The sequence below is a fragment of the Salminus brasiliensis genome, chromosome 1, assembly GCF_030463535.1.
Source record: "Salminus brasiliensis chromosome 1, fSalBra1.hap2, whole genome shotgun sequence".
In the NCBI taxonomy this organism is placed as follows: Eukaryota; Metazoa; Chordata; class Actinopteri; order Characiformes; family Bryconidae; genus Salminus; species Salminus brasiliensis.
Window position 1 is genome coordinate 14,497,929 of NC_132878.1, and position 20,113 is coordinate 14,518,041.

The 20,113-nt window shown below is 37.5% G+C and overlaps 1 protein-coding gene across 1 annotated transcript; it reads right to left on the bottom strand.

Moving 5' to 3' along the window:
- Positions 1 to 4,553: 4,553 nt before the first annotated feature.
- LOC140549175 (myosin heavy chain, fast skeletal muscle-like) lies at positions 4,554 to 14,730 on the bottom strand. The gene is made up of 38 exons (XM_072672551.1): positions 14,524 to 14,730; positions 14,293 to 14,436; positions 13,795 to 13,951; positions 13,576 to 13,603; positions 13,387 to 13,498; positions 13,203 to 13,295; positions 13,032 to 13,095; positions 12,844 to 12,942; positions 12,641 to 12,744; positions 12,411 to 12,549; positions 12,184 to 12,302; positions 11,946 to 12,095; positions 11,692 to 11,862; positions 11,302 to 11,602; positions 11,140 to 11,210; positions 10,974 to 11,061; positions 10,754 to 10,871; positions 10,540 to 10,663; positions 10,315 to 10,451; positions 9,961 to 10,216; positions 9,622 to 9,864; positions 9,349 to 9,525; positions 9,120 to 9,265; positions 8,916 to 9,006; positions 8,426 to 8,815; positions 8,190 to 8,316; positions 7,933 to 8,051; positions 7,347 to 7,543; positions 7,048 to 7,231; positions 6,771 to 6,936; positions 6,509 to 6,633; positions 6,071 to 6,379; positions 5,676 to 5,879; positions 5,468 to 5,593; positions 5,215 to 5,385; positions 4,981 to 5,085; positions 4,801 to 4,896; positions 4,554 to 4,694 (listed from the first exon to the last, which is right to left on the bottom strand). Exons 1-38 carry the CDS (start codon positions 14,728 to 14,730, stop codon positions 4,554 to 4,556), a joined length of 5,799 nt encoding a protein of 1,932 aa, XP_072528652.1.
- Between the last annotated feature and the right edge of the window lie 5,383 nt (positions 14,731 to 20,113).

Sequence of the window (20,113 nt, forward strand, 5' to 3'; positions counted from 1 at the left end):
ACCCCCCTCTGATAACTGGACGTAGGACAGAGCCATATGACTCTAAAGGGAGGAGATGTGATGTTGGTGGGGTGGGAAAATGTGATCATGGACAAGGTAGAAATGTGAATTTATAGGATGTTGTGTTGGGAGGTATTTCAGTTATTTCATACCTCCATATTATAAAACATCTTAGAAAAAGCTCTTTTCAGTGTTGAGCTCGGGAACCTATAATATTTAAGAGAATAATTAAGTTACAATCTTTGAGTTCACATATCCTCACAAGCGAAGACTTCAAATCAAGCATTTTAAATGGAACAAATAGCATAGTTTTCTCTCCTCACATAGCATACTACTAATAATAAAATGGAGACTTGGACTGGCTCACAAACACAGAGCCTATAGTAATGTCTCTAATGGAAATTACATGAATAATGACACCTGCAGCAGTCACTTTCATTCAGGTCCATGTTCTTAAATCATCTCAAGTCACTTTTCACCCAATTCCACAATGATGCTATTATGCTGGTGATATAGTTTTCAGATTTTACAGATTTTGCCTTCAATGACAAGGAACAACAAAGCCTAAAACAGATTTAAATATACATGTGTGTTGTAGTCAATAGTGTATTGGTCAGTGTATTTTATGTTATGTAAAACATATAAATAACTTACCTGTCACATTCTTGCTTTCACAAAAACCCATCTTTTAAAGTTGAAGAAAGTAACATTTACTAATCTCCTAAATCTGTAATCCTTAAGAATATTGATGATTGATGGACTTCTATGTAATGTAATGTGTGTAATTTACTTTATGTATGTATATATGTAAATGTCTTTTCTGTAATAAAACTGTAGTTTTCTGTAGTTTTTCCTCATAGAAAAAGAAGGGGGAAAACGTCTTAAGGAATAACAAATAATCTCAGGAAGAAAGCTAATTTTAGAAAGATTTTATTACAGTCCAGCCTCTATATATGTGTTTTAACACCAAAGCACGTGGGTGTAATTTATGCAGGTTTATGCTGCATTTCAGATGTCCTTAAATTATACTCACCACTACTTGATATCCTACTAACTGAATATATGTTGAAATCATATCCCATATCTAAATAAAAATTAAATATGCTGTAATTTCCATCATCTCTGCAAACACTTAAGTGTCTCGTGTTTGTTCCCGCCTAAACATGCAGGGAAGTTGATGCTGGAATCATGGCGCGCGCTGTCCAGTAACAGGACAGGGAGCTGGAGCCTGTTATGGTACCAGTATCAATTTAAACAGGTAGCTAACATTCACTGTTTTGTGATATGAAATTCACTGTCTGCTGTCATGTTCATTCAGAGCAGGATTTGTAATTGTCTTGCTATGGTTAGCAGCACATATTTGTGTTATACAAGCTCGTATAGTCTCTATAAGTTAAACTTAACATGAACTGATATTGTAATGTTAGCTAGTTAGTTAGTCAGCTAGCTGGATAGCTAACACTAGCAGAATAAACGTTGTGACTAAGTGAATTTGCTGTAGGGTGATATGTGGTTTTACCTTAGGCTTTTATTACTTATTTTATAACTTTGAAAACATTACCTGTTCTTTAATGAACATTTAAAACATCTGTAATAAAATATCTGCCAAATAAGTGGAGAATTATTAGCTAGCCAATTCTTTTTCGATTTGCAAGCTAGCTAGCTATTCTACAGAGCCTCTAAAGTATCAAGTTAGGCCAAAATATAATATTTAGAGACTTAAAATGTTGCTTCTCTTGAGGGAATGGATTGTTAAAAAGAGAGAGATTTTCTTAATTATTATTAATTATTTTTTTTACCTATTATTTATTATTTTTTTTTATTTCTGACAGATATATTCCTCCTCTGGGATTAGCAACATGGAATAAACATGAGACAGGTCTTATTTCTTGGTAAGTAAGAGCTACAAAGTGCTTCACAATAACTTAATTAACACAAAAAGAGGAAGGAACAAGACAGACACAGTCAAGCACATTAGCAGTGATCACAACTTAAAAGCTAGAGAACAAACATGGGTCTTGAAGTGTTTCTAAAAGAAAATGTAGATTAAGAAAGTCTGATATTGAAAGTTTGATATTACATATAGGGCTACACATTATAACATTTCAGCATCACCATCGAAATGTGCACATGTGTATTAGTCACATTTCAGGACTGTAAGAAGCAGCGGCAAATTATATCAGATGCAACAACAATTTACCTGGTTCTTATTTTCCACTGTTTCTGCCAAAGGCAGATTATATATGCCTTGTATTGTTTATTTTACTCCAGTCTTGGACACATGGAGCGCATTGTTAATATCATGATGCGTCATTGATTTCTGTTGAAGTAAAATTTGGTGAAGCACATTCCTTTAATGTAATTGTTAAAAATAATTTAGCCAATGCACAACACTAAAACTCAACAAATATGGTTGTCCTTGTCAGTTTATTACATAATTGTTGTCCATACAGGCGCTAGAGAGACATCAGCAGAAAGGAAGAGAGAGAGTCCAGGACAGGAAGAAAGAGGAGAAAGACGTGACCAGGTCAGCATTTCACTTATGAGATTTGGTGTTATCTAACATTATTAACCACTCCATGTCTTTTATTACACCCTAAAGATTACTAATGGGTAATTCTAGAAATGAAATGTGTGTGTGTGTGTGTGTGTGTGTGTGTGTATAGTGTGAAATTTCATGAAGGGCATTGACTCCTTGCCAAATGTACATCCCCAAATTTAATTCTAAATCAAACCTATGCCCCCATGAAATGTCTCTCATCTGAAGTATAAGAAAGAATAGGAAATTCCTTTTTTTGATTTTCTTTTCTAAATTGTTGTTAAAAGCAAGTTTATCCACACATTTGAGCAATTCCAAATGCATTTGTTTTCTTACATGATTTATTTAAACCCAAATCTCAGTTTGATATTTCTTTTCATATTCAGGTGAAACTAATTGTCTCTGTGTTCTTTAACATATCTATATTGAGTGTGTGTTGCTTTATATTCTCCCTATTTCCAGTCTCTGTCATACAGTGCTGTAGGGCTGCAACTATTGAATATTTTTATTGAGTATTCTGTTTATTTTTTTCATTGCTTAATTTTTTTCATTGCTTAATTGAGTAATTGGATAAATCATACTTTTGTGTTTTTAAACAACTATACAGCAACTGGCTGTTTTTCTCTTAAAAAGATTTTTATTTTTTTTATCTTTTATGATGTACATGAAAAAACTCTGAAATACAATTTCACAAACATATTTGTCCATCATTTAAAAACTAAGGCAAAAGCCCATTTGAGAATAAATAATAAATAACAAAAAGTGTAAAGGTACTTCATTTCCCAATCATCTCCAAAAGTAAATCTATAAGCTAAAGAATGTAGTCATTTATGTAGTTATAAATGTATTTGCCCATCTGTTGCATTTATTTTTACTACCTTATATATGGGAAAGGGGTGTTATGAGCTGTAACCTATCTTGGTGTGTGTGTATGGGAGGGAGAGATGAAGAGGGATAAATTACATGAATGAGATCTTAGTGCATTTGCTGTCTTGCTACTTAGCATGCCTAGTCACTATCGACTTATAATACTGTCTACAATTTTTTTACAAAAACATACGCTGTAGCAGCTTCATGTCCGCTTGGTAAAGTGCAGTTCATGTGAGGAGACTTTCGGTTCAGGTGCTGCAAAATTGACGAAGTACTACTTTGGTAGTCCAGGTCCGTTTCACAGTGTATACACTGCACATCATTGCCTGCCTTACTCAGCATAAAATGGTTCCACACTCGCACACCAGTACCTTCATCTTCTGCCATTGCCAAAAAGAGCAAAATATATCATGCCACCTTTATTCTTTGAAATGCGCGTCAGTTATAACAGCCCGTGTAAAACAATGAGACAGGAGCTGTGCAAAGACATTTTTTGTAATCAAATTATTCGAGTTATTTAAATAATCGTTTCAGCCCTACAGTGCTGCAGAGCCTTGTCTGTAGACTCGAGGTTCTTCTGAAGTTAGACTGGATCTCTAGGGTAGAGCAGTTGTAAATTAAGCTGAATGCATAGCTTGAGTGTTTTGTTCTTTCAGCTTCAAAAAACAGCGAAGAGAAAGATGGCAGGTGTGAGAAGGACATTCTGAGGAGAGCATAGGCTCAAGTAATAGGTATGTAAAAATATAAATAAAATGATTTATTTTCAGAAGCTGTACATTCCAGCAGTATCTGACAGCATTTAATATAAAAGGAATGTTTGTGTATGATAGTTATAGCTGATTGCTATGAACTCTACACAATGGTATGGTTTGCTATGGTTTTCCATATAAATGACTTGGACACAAGTGATGCAGGTATGTACAATTTTATTGAACAGGATTGGACAAAGTTATGCTGCTACAGTCATGTTGTAGAATCCCGCCATAAAGATTTACTCTTCTTTAGCCTAGGAAAAAGAGAAATTATTTATTTACTCTGATGTCTTTCTTGTCAAAGAGCACAAGCAACATACATTAACATATATACATTGTGTACATTGTTTGCTAAACGGTGTTTTTGTGCCTTGGTCAATAAATTTCTTCTTCTACCTCACCTTGCCACTATCACGGCTCTTGGCTCTGAGCTTGTTGACCTGAGACTCAGCAATGTCAGCACGCTCTTCAGCCTCTTCCAGGTCATGTTGCACCTTCCTGAGCTTGGACAGGTGGCCATTGGCTTGTTCCTCCTAATTGTACAGTTTTCAAAATATGTATGTGAGAATTTTGTAGTATTTTACATATTTTAGCAAAGACGTTACTTCCTGTCCCAAAGTGTTCTAAAAATGGACTCACAGCCTCCTCAGCTTGTCTCTTGTAAGCCTTGACCTTCAGCTGCAGCTTGTCAACCAGATCCTGGAGTCTGGTGAGATTCTTCTTGTCTTCCTCAGTCTACAGATCATACAGCTATAAGTTTATGTTTTTAATGAGAAAAGTACCCTCATGATTTAACATGGACATGAACATTACACATACCTGGTAAGTAAGTTCCTTCACTCTTCTCTCGTATTTGCGGACACCCTTAACAGCATCAACTCCACGTCTCTGTTCAGCCTCAACCTCAGCTTCCAGCTCGCGCACCTGGATGAGTTCATACATACATAAAAACTCAGTTTATAAACCAGTTTATATTTAATGAAACAAACATTCCTGGTGTTCAAAGACTGTAACTGAGCACTGAGTAAATAGTAGCATCCAGGTAAGACTAACCCTGGACTCCAGTTTCTGGAGTTGTTTCTTTCCACCCTTCATGGCCAGATTCTCAGCCTCATCCAGGCGGTGCTGCAGGTCCTTCACTGTGACCTCAAGGTTCTTCTTCATCCTCTCAAGGTGAGCACTGGTGTCCTGCTCCTTTTTGAGTTCCTCTGCCATCATGGCAGCCTGACCAGTCAAACAAAATGTGATCAGATTTTGGAGTAAAGCATAAAACAAGACCATTAACTAAATGACGAAAAGCACTCACATCAGTGATGGCTTTCTTGGCCTTATCCTCTGCATTTCTTGCTTCCTGCACAGTGTCGTCAACCTCACTTTGGATTTGAACAAGGTCAGCCTCAAGCTTCTTCTTAGAGTTCACCAGACTTGTGTTCTGGAAGAAATTATGTAAATCATTAGTAATTTTCCCAAACAGGTGTTCATTTCTCAATAGTGTAACAAGACAGTTAAAATACCTGAGAGTGAAGCAGTCCAACACGCTCACTAGCATCCACCAGCTCTTGCTCAGCTACCTTACGACCTCTCTCTGTCTGCTCCAGGGCTGCTCTGAGCTCCTCAATTTCAGCCAACATCAGAGTGTTCCTACGCTCCACCATGGCCACCTGCTCCTTCATGTCTTCTTGTCCCCTCAGAGCATCATCAAGGTGCAGTTGGGCATCCTAAAGATCAGAAAAGATACAAATGCAACATACTGCATGAGATTGAGGTGACCCATCTGAGATGACTCATAACATGTATGCGGTCACTTTGTAAACAGCAGTAAAATAGGTAAAAAAAACTGTACATATTCTAGGTACAAATAGAGGTGGGTAGCCCATTAAACAAAGGTTTGTATTTTAAAGGCTAATACCTTCAGTTGTCCCTGCACATTCCTCAGCTGTTTCTGGGCTTCGGAAGCTTGGCGATTAGCGTGGCTCAGCTGAATTTCCATCTCATTGAGATCTCCTTCCATCTTCTTCTTGATTCTCAAAGCATCATTCCTGCTCCTGACCTCAGAGTCCAGAGTGCTCTGCATGGATTCAATCACTCTCTGGCTGTTCCTCTTGATCTGCTCAATCTCCTCATCCTTCTCTGCAAGCTTCCTGTCAATCTCACCCTTGACCTGGTTGAGCTCAAGCTGGACACGAAGAATCTTGGACTCCTCATGCTCCAGAGTGCCCTGTAAGAGTGTTAGGTAAGTTCAGTTTTCTTCAGTTGAGTATACTGGTTTCAAACAAACTTAGATGAGCACAAACACATTAACACAAATTACAGCAGTTTACTGTTTTCATTTAGTGTATGAATCTACCTCAGCCTCTTCCAGGGCAGTCTGAATCTCTGCCTTCTCAGTCTCTACTGTCTTCTTGGCCTTCTCCAGCTCATGAATGCTCTTTCCAGTCTCACCAATCTGTTCAGTCAGGTCTGAGATCTCCTCTGTAATGAAATGAACAAATATTGTTATTTGGTTAATATTTCTAATAAAATGTTTTCTTCTGAGCAGAACAAAAATGTTAGTAATTAAAACTGCATCGAAAAAAATTTTACTTCTGAACTGGACTTTTGAAACATACGTTGCAGATTCTTGTTCTCTCTCTTGAGGGTCTCCAGTTGGTCAAGAGCTTCCTCATAAGAGTTCTTCATCTTGAAGAGCTCAGTGCTGAGAGCACGAGCCTCCTTCTGGGCTCCCTCCAGCTCTGCCTGACCCTCCTCATACTTCTGCTTCCATTCTGCCAACACCTGTTTGTAGAGACACAATCCTTAATTCACAAAGCATAATATGCAAAGACCAGAACAACAATAATTCTCTGTGAATAGATTATTCGTCACTGAATTATTCCAACAGTTTACCTTGTCAAAGTTCCTCTGTTTCTTGTCAAGGTTGGCAGCCAAGGCATTGGCTCTCTCCACATCAATCATGAGGTCCTCCACCTCACCCTGGAGTCTCTGCTTAGTCTTCTCTAGAGAGGCACACTTGGAGTTCACGGCCTCAATTTGTTCCTCAGCCTCCTGCAGACGCTGTGCAAGCTTCTTCCTATTAAAATTAGATTTCATAATAGATTTGAATGTTTGTTTTAGAGGTGTGAATAGTTTCTGTAAATGATGAACATCTGTATCCATAAAAAATATAATCAGCCTTTTGTTCGTACTTGGACTCTTCAAGCTCCTCAGTGCGCTGGATGGCATCAGTTTCATATTTAGACCTCCACTGGGCAACCTCACTGTTGGCCTTGGACATTGAACGTTGAAGCTCAGCCTTTGCTTCCTGCTCCTCCTCAAACTGCTCCCTGAGAAGGTCACAGTCATGACGAGCAGACTGCAGTCCGTGGGCCAGGGCATTCTTAGCCTGGGAAATACAAAAGCAGTAATCCAAATTCATAAACAACACAGTTAAATATAGCATGCATGCATTTATGCTTGTGTTATTAGTGATTCATTACAAAAGACAATAGCAAGTCAAAGTGATTGTAAATTTAGTATTTTGCATGGTTTAGGATGTTGCTCAACTATTCAAAATAAAACTAGTGAGGAGAGATATAATTTTGCTCCTCTGACTTTAAAGAAAACGGAAAGTCATTTGCTTAGCTTTGTGAAGGTGAAAAGCTTTGATAAATTACTGTACTGTACAGTACTGTACTGTACTGGCTTATGAGATGTATGAATCTAGCCCAATGTTTCTTTGTGGCATTCACTTAATTGAAGTGTTTTTAATAGTTTTATTTATGATGTTTTTACCTTAACCTCCTCCTCAATCTGTCTCTTAAGCTCATCGATTTGCTGAGTGAAAGCCTGTTTGCCTCTGGTCAGCTGAGACACCAGAGACTCTTTCTCCTCCAGCTGGCGTCCAAACTCACCTGCACATCATTAAAAATATGTAATTTTTAATTGTCAGACCATTATGGACATTATCTGTACGAAATGGTAATCAGGGTGTGAGGATAGTTAGGGAATGCTAAATTTAAATTTTTGTGCAGTTAGTTTTTTTTTTTTACCATTCTCAGTCTGGAGCCTAGCCTTCTGAGCACTGAGGTCATTGATTTGGCGCAAATTCTCATCATTTTTGGTCTTGATTTCACTCAGTTGATCCTCAAGGGTTCTGCACATCTTCTCAAGATTTGCCTGTAAATTCAACAATCATTGCTATTTTAAAGCCAGTTTTAGAGTATATTATTTGTATGTATATAAAATGATTCTGTCTATGTATAAGCTTGGTGTTTGTAACAGAGACCTTGGCCTTAGCAACAGCCTCCATGTTGCTGGAGAGATCATCAATCTCCATTTTGTATTCACTCTTTTCTTTCTCAAGCTTCTGCTTGACACGCTGGAGGTTGTCGATTTGTTCTCCAAGCTCAGCCACGCTGTCGGCCTGCTTCTTGCGGAGGGCAGCGGCAGTTGCCTCATGCTGCAGAGTGGACTCTTCCAGATCACGACGCAGCTTCTGGAACTCAGCTTCACGCTTCTTGTTCATCTCAATCTGAGCAGCAGTTGCTCCTCCAGCCTCCTCAAGCCTCTCGCTGATCTCCTCAAGTTCCCTGGACAGATCAGCTCTCTGCTTCTCAACCTTGGCACGAGCAGCACGCTCAGCCTCAATCTCTTCCTCCAGCTCCTCAATACGAGCCTATCAATAAAAAGACAATCATGTTTAAGTATCATGTTTAAATGATAAAAAGCTACATTTGTTTCAAAACTGCATCATTATAACAGAAATAAATAACTACCTGAAGTTCCTTGATCTTCTTCTGAAGCTGAGCACCCAGAGACTGCTCATCTTCAATCTTGCTAAGAAGCTGGCTTATTTCAAAGTCTTTCCTGAGGAAATTAAACAGAATCTTTGTTATATCAGGCATAGAAAACATTCTAATGATAAGAAATCTAATTTTGTGTTATTTGTTTGTTTCTGTTCTTTGTCTGTTTGAAATTACTTCTTCAGCTTCTCATCAGACTGCTGCTTGTCATTCTCCAGGTCCATGATGGATTCCTGAGACAATTTCAGGTCACCCTCAAGCTTTCTCTTGGCTCTCTCCAGGTCCATACGGAGCTTCTTCTCTTGCTCCAGAGAACCCTCCAGCTGTAAAAACACAAAGCTTGTTTAGAGGTAACCAGAATTATCTTATGTGAAGTCCAGTTGCATGTTCATGTCATGTAACTCACATCATCCACTTGTTGCTCAAGCTTAGTCTTGGACTTGGTCAGAGTGTTGACTTTGTCCTCCTCTGCCTGAAGATCATCAAGAGTTTGCTGGTGTGCCTCTTGGAGGGCTTTCTTCTCCTTTGTGAGTTTACCAATGCTCTCATCTTGGGCTGTCATCTCCTCAGTGAGGTTCTTGACCTGCATTTTTGATTCCACATTTTACATATTATTAGGAAACGAGTTATTGTTAAATTCAATTTGGATGTATTTCTTTGCTCCTCTTTTAGTTCTGACCTTGTTTTCAGTGGCGTGTTTCTCCTTCTCCACTTTAGCCAAGGTAAGCTCCAAGTCATCAATGTCCTTCTTCAACTCTGAGCACTCATCCTCCAGTTTCCTCTTCTTAGCAGTCAGCTCAGCGTTGATTTCTTCTTCATCCTCCAGTCTCTCAGTGGTCTCTTTGAGTTTAGCCTCAAGCTGGATTTTGCTCTTAATCAGACCCTCACATCTCTCCTCAGCATCTGAAAGATTCTCAGATTCCTGGAAAAGAATTCATTAAACAAACATCTCATAAACATCTACTGTACTTTATAGAATTTTGGGATTGGATTATGTTGGTATTGAGGTAATACTGACAGATGCCACTTGAAGCTGCAGATCATTCTTCTCTTGCAGCAGTGACACCATTTTCTCCTCAAGCTCCTTCTTTTTGGCCTCAGCTTTGGCCAGATCTTCTTTGCATTTGATAAAGTCCTCTTTCATGTTAGCCAGTTCCTTCTCGGTCTCAGCACTCTTCAGCAGAGGCTTGATCTTGTAGTACACCTTCATCCATGGCCAGTGTTTGACATTCATGAATGAGCGGATGTTGTACTGGAGGGTATAAATGGATTCCCTGAAGAAATAAAATAACTTGTTGTCCCACTGTTCTACTCTAGTAACATCAACAGTACAAAATTCATTGTTTATATGTCTTCATGTTTTTTTAAATACCTCCTCTCCATCATCTTGACAAACTCCCTTCTCATGAGGTATCCACGGCAAAGAGCCTGAGTCATTGTGACCAGACTAGCCAGTTTCTCATCTCGCATCTCTTCAAGAGTACCAAGCAGACCAGCTTTGAAGAACACCTGAATGTAAGGAGAGCAATTTACTACTTGTATCACATTGAGTATTACTTTTTTATTGATATCTTAAGCTCCTGTGGTAAGTAATCACCTTAGTGTGTCCAAATCTGTACTGGTCATGGTCAACATCAATGGACCCTAGAAGCTTCTCACTGGCCTTCTTGTTGTCAATAAACTGGCCTTCAGGGATGACACTGGCATTCAGCACTTTGTATCTGTGAACACATAAAGGTTTCAGCTCTGCTTCATTCAAAACTAAATCTACAGCCTTAAATTGCATCACTCTATACTCTTCTTCTATCTACCTTTGTTTGAAGTCACCATAAAGGATTCTGCTGGGGAATCCCTTTCTGCAGATTCTGATACCTTCCAGCACACCGTTACATCTCAGCTGGTGGATAACCAGGAAGTTCTCCATGAGACCTGACAAATACAGTAGTGGTAAACATTTATAAATATTAAATTATGCAGGTAAATACACATTTTTGCAACTTTTACAGCTCAGATTGAAATGTTCATCTTTACCTGGAGTCTTAGACTCATTGGGAATCAGGCAACGCACAAAGTGAGGATGTGTGCTCCTCAAGTTGGTCATCAGCTTGCCCAAGTTCTCCTGCAGAGTGAACATATTATTGGTGTTCTCATATTATAAAGAAATGCGTTGATGTAATGACCTGTAAATGTAACATACCCTAAACTGTGAGGACACAGTCTGCATGGAACCACCCTTCTTCTTGCCTCCCTTCTTGCCGCCACCAGTCTCTGTGTTAATAGTTAAATGAGAAATCTGAACAATTTTTTGGGGAAAATTAAATGAGTCTAGTAAGTATATTATTAAAGAAAAGGAAATTACCTTCAACAACGGGTGGGTAGAGGGTAGCAAGCAGTTTCACTGAGGACTTCTGGTACAGCTGCACAACAGACTCGTTCAGTGGGTCCTTGTTCTTATCCAGCCAGCCAGCAATGTTGTAGTCCACAGTACCAGCATAGTGAACCAGGGAGAAGTGGGCTTCAGCCTTGCCTTTGGCAGGCTTGGGCTTCTGGAAAGCATTGCACTTTCCAAGATGCTGATCATACAGCTTGTTCTTGAAGCTGGTGTCTGTAGCCTTGGGGAACATGCACTCCTCTTCAAGGATGGAGAAGATACCCATGGGCTGTTTTCAGAAATAAACAGGTTTATGAAGAAATACATTCACTTGAATGCAAATCATGTAGTGTATAAGAATGTACATTATGAACTCACTTTCTCAATGAGCTCAATGCAAGCGGCCAAGTCCATGCCGAAGTCAATGAACTCCCAGACAATGCCCTCCTTTTTGTACTCTTCTTGCTCCAGGACGAACATGTGGTGGTTGAAGAACTGCTGCAGCTTCTCATTGGTGAAGTTGATACACAGCTGCTCCATGCTGTTGAACTACAGGTGTATAAAATAGTCAGTAGAGTCCGTGTTCAGCATGATCTGATCAAATGTAGCTTGTGATCACTGAACAAACTTACATCAAAGATTTCAAATCCAGCAATGTCCAGCACACCAATGAAGAAATTTCTGGCTTGTTTTGTGTCCAACATCTGGTTGATACGAATGACCATCCACAAGAACATCCTCTCATAGATGGATTTGGACAAGGCGCTGACAGCATTGTACACCTACAAGTACAATAAATGAAAAAATTGATCGTATTTCCAGAAAAACTTCCTTTATTTTTAAACATTTTATTGTAAATATGAATATTACCTGTGGCACGGTCTGCCCCTTTGTGACAAACTCATTTCCGACCTTCACTCTTGGGTAGCACAAAGCCTTCAGCATTTCAGCTGAGTTCAAGCCCAGAAGATAGGCAATTTTGTCAGCCTCTGTTAGAAACAGCAAAAATATGCACCATCAGTCACTATGATCCATTTTTAACCAGAGCAAATTTGCAGTTTGAACAAAAACACAGAACCTCTGAGTAAGAGTCTCACCCTCTGTGCCGTCAGGCTCAGCCTGCTCCTCACGCTGCTTTTGCTTGAACTTCATGTTACCATGATGGAGGACAGCTCCGGTAAATTTGTAGATGCCCATCTTCTCCTCAGCACTGAAGCCCAGAATGTCAATAGCAGTCTGTACAATAAAAATCATCATTATAAAAATGCTGTGAATAAAAAGATCAAATTAATAATCTGTCATTGCTTTGGTTTCAACAGCATCTTACATCTGTGGCAACCAGCTCTTCCTTGTCATCAATGCTTGCCACTGTGATCTGACCCTGACTGCACATGGGGAAGTCATAGGGGTTGGTGGTGATGAGTGTCATTTCTGCAACACAGAGACTTTATTTTAAACTTGTTCACAGATATTTTGGTATATTTTGGGTCAGAGAAAGGTAAGAAATGCAGTTTCTGGATAGTGTCCTACCAATCAACTCAGGCTTATGGTTGGTCATCATCTGGTAGAAGATGTGGTAGCCTCTCTCATCTGGAAGCTGGAATGTTACTCTAGACTTCTCCAGCAGATCTGTTCAGACAATTCAGGAATGTTATCCACTAATTATCAACAGACTGACCCGTAGAATTACACTTTTAATGTAACAATGAGTAACTTACAGGTCTCAATATCAGCACTGGCCAGTTTGCCACTTGTGCCAAAGTGGATTCTGATGAATTTACCCTTTTTGAACAAAAATTAAATATAGTGAGAATAAAGTTGTAGAGAAAACATCACTAAACTCCTCAATAATTTTGTTAAGCTGAAACGTTTTGAAGTGAATTACTTACAAAACGAGAGGAGTTGTCATTTCTCACAGTCTTGGCATTACCATAGGCCTCAAGCAGAGGGTTAGCAGCAATGATCTGATCCTCAAGAGATCCCTTCAGCACACAAAAATGTATTATTTTAATGAGTGTTTTAAAGTTTGGTGATCTTACAGGTAAGTGTTTTAGTTATAGATGTATATTTTACCTGCATTTTGCCGGAAGCTTGCTCCTTCTTCTTGTCACCTTGTACTGCAACTGTGGCAAAGTACTGGATGACACGCTTGGTGTTCACAGTCTTTCCAGCACCGGATTCTCCGCTGGTTTAGACAAAATGCAAATTAGGAGATGCAGCAATTTCAGTTATTCCAAGACATTTTTTCTTGTGGATACTTACGTAATCAGGACAGACTGGTTCTCCCTGTCTATGAGATGAAAATATAGTATTGAGTCACATTACATGAACAAAACCTCTTATCTCCAGAATGGTAACTTAATTTGTTTTTCATTTATATTTGATACAATGTAAAGGACGTTGGTTTATTCTGTGAGGAAATGGAAAATGTGTGTTTTTTTACTGTGGGTATATATACATTTCATTTTCTTTATATCTTACCAGTGAGCATGAACTGATAGGCATTGTCAGAGACAGAGAAGATGTGGGGTGGGGCCTCCATGCGCTTTTTGCCTCTGTAGGCAGCCACCACTTCTGCATCATACACTGGGAGCCACTTGTAGGGGTTCACAGTAGCGCAGAACAATCCAGAGTAGGTCTGAAGCAGATATGTACAGATCATTGTTATTAAGCTACAAAATTACAGTTCTAAGAAATTGTCACTACATGATTCTGTAAATAATATTGTTTATTGCTTTTTTAATTCTTATCTATATTGTGTGTATATAGTGTAAATTATTTATTTATCTAAATTTTTTGTAACTGAGTGTCCTGCTATCCCTTTCTGCTGTTACACTGTGAATTTCCCCACTGCGGGACTAATAAAGGACTATCTTATCTTATCTTATCTTATCTTTATGCAACTCTTTGAATCACAGTCATATATAGGAGTCATCTCTTTTGCCATTGACCAGTAAAGCTGTGCTATTTATTACTTACGTAGATCATCCATGCTGCATAACGCTCTTTGAGGTTATAGAGCACAGAGGCTTCATTGAGATGGGTCATCATGGCCATGTCCTCAATCTTGTCGAATTTGGGAGGATTCATGGGGCTGACATCATCCTCCTTAACTGTTCTCTCCTGTTAGTAAATAAGATAAGGTATGGTTAGTTCATGGTTTGACAGAAATGATGATACAGTAATGTATATTTCTGCAATAACTCTCACCTCCTTGTTGTTGAGCAGTTCAACAGTGACTTTGCCACCGTCTCTGCTCTTGATTGTAGCCTTCAGGTACAGCTCTTTTGCATCAGCTACATAGCAAGCACTCTTTGCATCAAAGGGCTTGTTTTGAGCCTCAATTCTCTCCTTCTCAGGCTTTCGGAGGTAGATGGCAGCTTTGCCGTAAACGGCCATCTCCGCGTCCGTACTCATGGTGGCGGCTTGCTAAGAGTAGGATTAGAAAATAAAAATTGTTCTTACATGTGACAAGCTCATTTGTTTTCTAAAATTTCACTGAAAATAGATTAGACAGTAAATTTAATGTTTCACTTGGCAAGCTGATTACAGTAAAAACTGCTGCTTCTCTTAGTACTTCTAAAGGATAGCTGTAGTACTGTGTATCATGGTGCAGTTATTTATTGTATTTTAATCTTAAATCTTATATTCATAAGATATTGTTTGTATGTATTGTTATCCATATGTATTATCCATGCATAGAATATTAGACTAACGTGAGAAATCATTCCGCCTCAATTATTGTTGAATTTGAATGGTCTGTATTTAGCTGCCTTTTAGTCTATGCCCTGATCAAGTAATTCATTTATTTAAAATTTTATCCACCATTATGCAAAGCAAATATACTGAAGAATATGTTGTAATATTAGTGCAATTAGCCAAATATGTCTTACTTTCTTCTTGCCAGAGACCAGAGGAAATTTTCACAGTCCTGAAAATGAACATTCAGAATATCATAGTTACTAATTACATATGTATGTAAAGATTTATAATGTACAATAACAATAGATTCCCTGACAGGCAGCACAGCCTCTTACCACAGGCAGGTTCTCAGGTCTCCTGTGCAGCTCTATCAGCCTCAGTCAGGCTTATATTGAGGTGTTTGTGCAGACTAAGCAGACTCCATTAAAGGCAAGTGCAAAGCTTTTGATTTATTTTGAGTCGTCTCAGCCATCTACAGTCACAAACAGAAGTGATAGCTGCCTTACTGGATGTCGAGCGAACACTTTTGTAGACAAACTTGCATGCTTATTTGAGTTTGGCAAATGATATATGTTCAGTGTATTCATTTGAAATAATTGTATTAAGTTTAAAGAATTAAGCCCAACTTTGAAACAATTTGTATTTAAAAAGAGTAAATGTGGTCTTTACTTCTTCAGTTATCATTGTGATGTTTGAATATGCATAGCAATCAGAATAGTAATAATTAAATAAATATGAATAAATAAATAATTAGTCTGCACTTATTTGAGTCACTAACAGATTTTCTTCATTTCTTCATTTATTTATTTTATCGTATGGCTGTGTTGAAAATGCTTATCTGTGAAATGTGACACTGTGACAAGATTCTTGTCCTTCTCCTGTACCCTCACCATGCATGGACAGTTCTCAACAGTTGTTAATGCTTACTATATGCATACTAGAGATTCTTTATCTCAGACTTTTTACTGACAGTCAAACTGCTGTTGAAGTAATTAAACAATGACAGTCAAGTCACGTTAGAAATAAAGAAACGTGAGAGATTTTTTTTTTTTGGCTTCTTGCAATACCTTTTCTGGGTCTTGTGTATCTAATTTTTTCCACAGAGCATTTTTCCACAGAACTATTTTTGAAATACAGGAAATATGAAAAACACATAATGTAATAAACCTAAACACCAATTGTGATTTCGGATCATACCTTCTGTATATGGTACTGTGGGAGGTGACTCTGACAATTTTGGTTTGTCAGGTTCTAAAAGGCCAGACCCCCCTCTGATAACTGGACGTAGGACAGAGCCATATGACTCTAAAGGGAGGAGATGTGATGTTGGTGGGGTGGGAAAATGTGATCATGGACAAGGTAGAAATGTGAATTTATAGGATGTTGTGTTGGGAGGTATTTCAGTTATTTCATACCTCCATATTATAAAACATCTTAGAAAAAGCTCTTTTCAGTGTTGAGCTCGGGAACCTATAATATTTAAGAGAATAATTAAGTTACAATCTTTGAGTTCACATATCCTCACAAGCGAAGACTTCAAATCAAGCATTTTAAATGGAACAAATAGCATAGTTTTCTCTCCTCACATAGCATACTACTAATAATAAAATGGAGACTTGGACTGGCTCACAAACACAGAGCCTATAGTAATGTCTCTAATGGAAATTACATGAATAATGACACCTGCAGCAGTCACTTTCATTCAGGTCCATGTTCTTAAATCATCTCAAGTCACTTTTCACCCAATTCCACAATGATGCTATTATGCTGGTGATATAGTTTTCAGATTTTACAGATTTTGCCTTCAATGACAAGGAACAACAAAGCCTAAAACAGATTTAAATATACATGTGTGTTGTAGTCAATAGTGTATTGGTCAGTGTATTTTATGTTATGTAAAACATATAAATAACTTACCTGTCACATTCTTGCTTTCACAAAAACCCATCATTTAAAGTTGAAGAAAGTAACATTTACTAATCTCCTAAATCTGTAATCCTTAAGAATATTGATGATTGATGGACTTCTATGTAATGTAATGTGTGTAATTTACTTTATGTATGTATATATGTAAATGTCTTTTCTGTAATAAAACTGTAGTTTTCTGTAGTTTTTCCTCATAGAAAAAGAAGGGGGAAAACGTCTTAAGGAATAACAAATAATCTCAGGAAGAAAGCTAATTTTAGAAAGATTTTATTACAGTCCAGCCTCTATATATGTGTTTTAACACCAAAGCACGTGGGTGTAATTTATGCAGGTTTATGCTGCATTTCAGATGTCCTTAAATTATACTCACCACTACTTGATATCCTACTAACTGAATATATGTTGAAATCATATCCCATATCTAAATAAAAATTAAATATGCTGTAATTTCCATCATCTCTGCAAACACTTAAGTGTCTCGTGTTTGTTCCCGCCTAAACATGCAGGGAAGTTGATGCTGGAATCACGGCGCGCGCTGTCCAGTAACAGGACAGGGAGCTGGAGCCTGTTATGGTACCAGTATCAATTTAAACAGGTAGCTAACATTCACTGTTTTGTGATATGAAATTCACTGTCTGCTGTCATGTTCATTCAGAGCAGGATTTGTAATTGTCTTGCTATGGTTAGCAGCACATATTTGTGTTATACAAGCTCGTATAGTCTCTATAAGTTACTTAACATGAACTGATATTGTAATGTTAGCTAGTTAGTTAGTCAGCTAGCTGGATAGCTAACACTAGCAGAATAAACGTTGTGACTAAGTGAATTTGCTGTAGGGTGATATGTGGTTTTACCTTAGGCTTTTATTACTTATTTTATAACTTTGAAAACATTACCTGTTCTTTAATGAACATTTAAAACATCTGTAATAAAATATCTGCCAAATAAGTGGAGAATTATTAGCTAGCCAATTCTTTTTCGATTTGCAAGCTAGCTAGCTATTCTACAGAGCCTCTAAAGTATCAAGTTAGGCCAAAATATAATATTTAGAGACTTAAAATGTTGCTTCTCTTGAGGGAATGGATTGTTAAAAAGAGAGAGATTTTCTTAATTATTATTAATTATTTTTTTTACCTATTATTTATTATTTTTTTTTATTTCTGACAGATATATTCCTCCTCTGGGATTAGCAACATGGAATAAACATGAGACAGGTCTTATTTCTTGGTAAGTAAGAGCTACAAAGTGCTTCACAATAACTTAATTAACACAAAAAGAGGAAGGAACAAGACAGACACAGTCAAGCACATTAGCAGTGATCACAACTTAAAAGCTAGAGAACAAACATGGGTCTTGAAGTGTTTCTAAAAGAAAATGTAGATTAAGAAAGTCTGATATTGAAAGTTTGATATTACATATAGGGCTACACATTATAACATTTCAGCATCACCATCGAAATGTGCACATGTGTATTAGTCACATTTCAGGACTGTAAGAAGCAGCGGCAAATTATATCAGATGCAACAACAATTTACCTGGTTCTTATTTTCCACTGTTTCTGCCAAAGGCAGATTATATATGCCTTGTATTGTTTATTTTACTCCAGTCTTGGACACATGGAGCGCATTGTTAATATCATGATGCGTCATTGATTTCTGTTGAAGTAAAATTTGGTGAAGCACATTCCTTTAATGTAATTGTTAAAAATAATTTAGCCAATGCACAACACTAAAACTCAACAAATATGGTTGTCGTTGTCAGTTTATTACATAATTGTTGTCCATACAGGCGCTAGAGAGACATCAGCAGAAAGGAAGAGAGAGAGTCCAGGACAGGAAGAAAGAGGAGAAAGACGTGACCAGGTCAGCATTTCACTTATGAGATTTGGTGTTATCTAACATTATTAACCACTCCATGTCTTTTATTACACCCTAAAGATTACTAATGGGTAATTCTAGAAATGAAATGTGTGTGTGTGTGTGTGTGTGTGTGTGTGTATAGTGTGAAATTTCATGAAGGGCATTGACTCCTTGCCAAATGTACATCCCCAAATTTAATTCTAAATCAAACCTATGCCCCCATGAAATGTCTCTCATCTGAAGTATAAGAAAGAATAGGAAATTCCTTTTTTTGATTTTCTTTTCTAAATTGTTGTTAAAAGCAAGTTTATCCACACATTTGAGCAATTCCAAATGCATTTGTTTTCTTACATGATTTATTTAAACCCAAATCTCAGTTTGATATTTCTTTTCATATTCAGGTGAAACTAATTGTCTCTGTGTTCTTTAACATATCTATATTGAGTGTGTGTTGCTTTATATTCTCCCTATTTCCAGTCTCTGTCATACAGTGCTGTAGGGCTGCAACTATTGAATATTTTTATTGAGTATTCTGTTTATTTTTTTCATTGCTTAATTTTTTTCATTGCTTAATTGAGTAATTGGATAAATCATACTTTTGTGTTTTTAAACAACTATACAGCAACTGGCTGTTTTTCTCTTAAAAAGATTTTTATTTTTTTTATCTTTTATGATGTACATGAAAAAACTCTGAAATACAATTTCACAAACATATTTGTCCATCATTTAAAAACTAAGGCAAAAGCCCATTTGAGAATAAATAATAAATAACAAAAAGTGTAAAGGTACTTCATTTCCCAATCATCTCCAAAAGTAAATCTATAAGCTAAAGAATGTAGTCATTTATGTAGTTATAAATGTATTTGCCCATCTGTTGCATTTATTTTTACTACCTTATATATGGGAAAGGGGTGTTATGAGCTGTAACCTATCTTGGTGTGTGTGTGTGGGAGGGAGAGATGAAGAGGGATAAATTACATGAGTGAGATCTTAGTGCATTTGCTGTCTTGCTACTTAGCATGCCTAGTCACTATCGACTTATAATACTGTCTACAATTTTTTTACAAAAACATACGCTGTAGCAGCTTCATGTCCGCTTGGTAAAGTGCAGTTCATGTGAGGAGACTTTCGGTTCAGGTGCTGCAAAATTGACGAAGTACTACTTTGGTAGTCCAGGTCCGTTTCACAGTGTATACACTGCACATCATTGCCTGCCTTACTCAGCATAAAATGGTTCCACACTCGCACACCAGTACCTTCATCTTCTGCCATTGCCAAAAAGAGCAAAATATATCATGCCACCTTTATTCTTT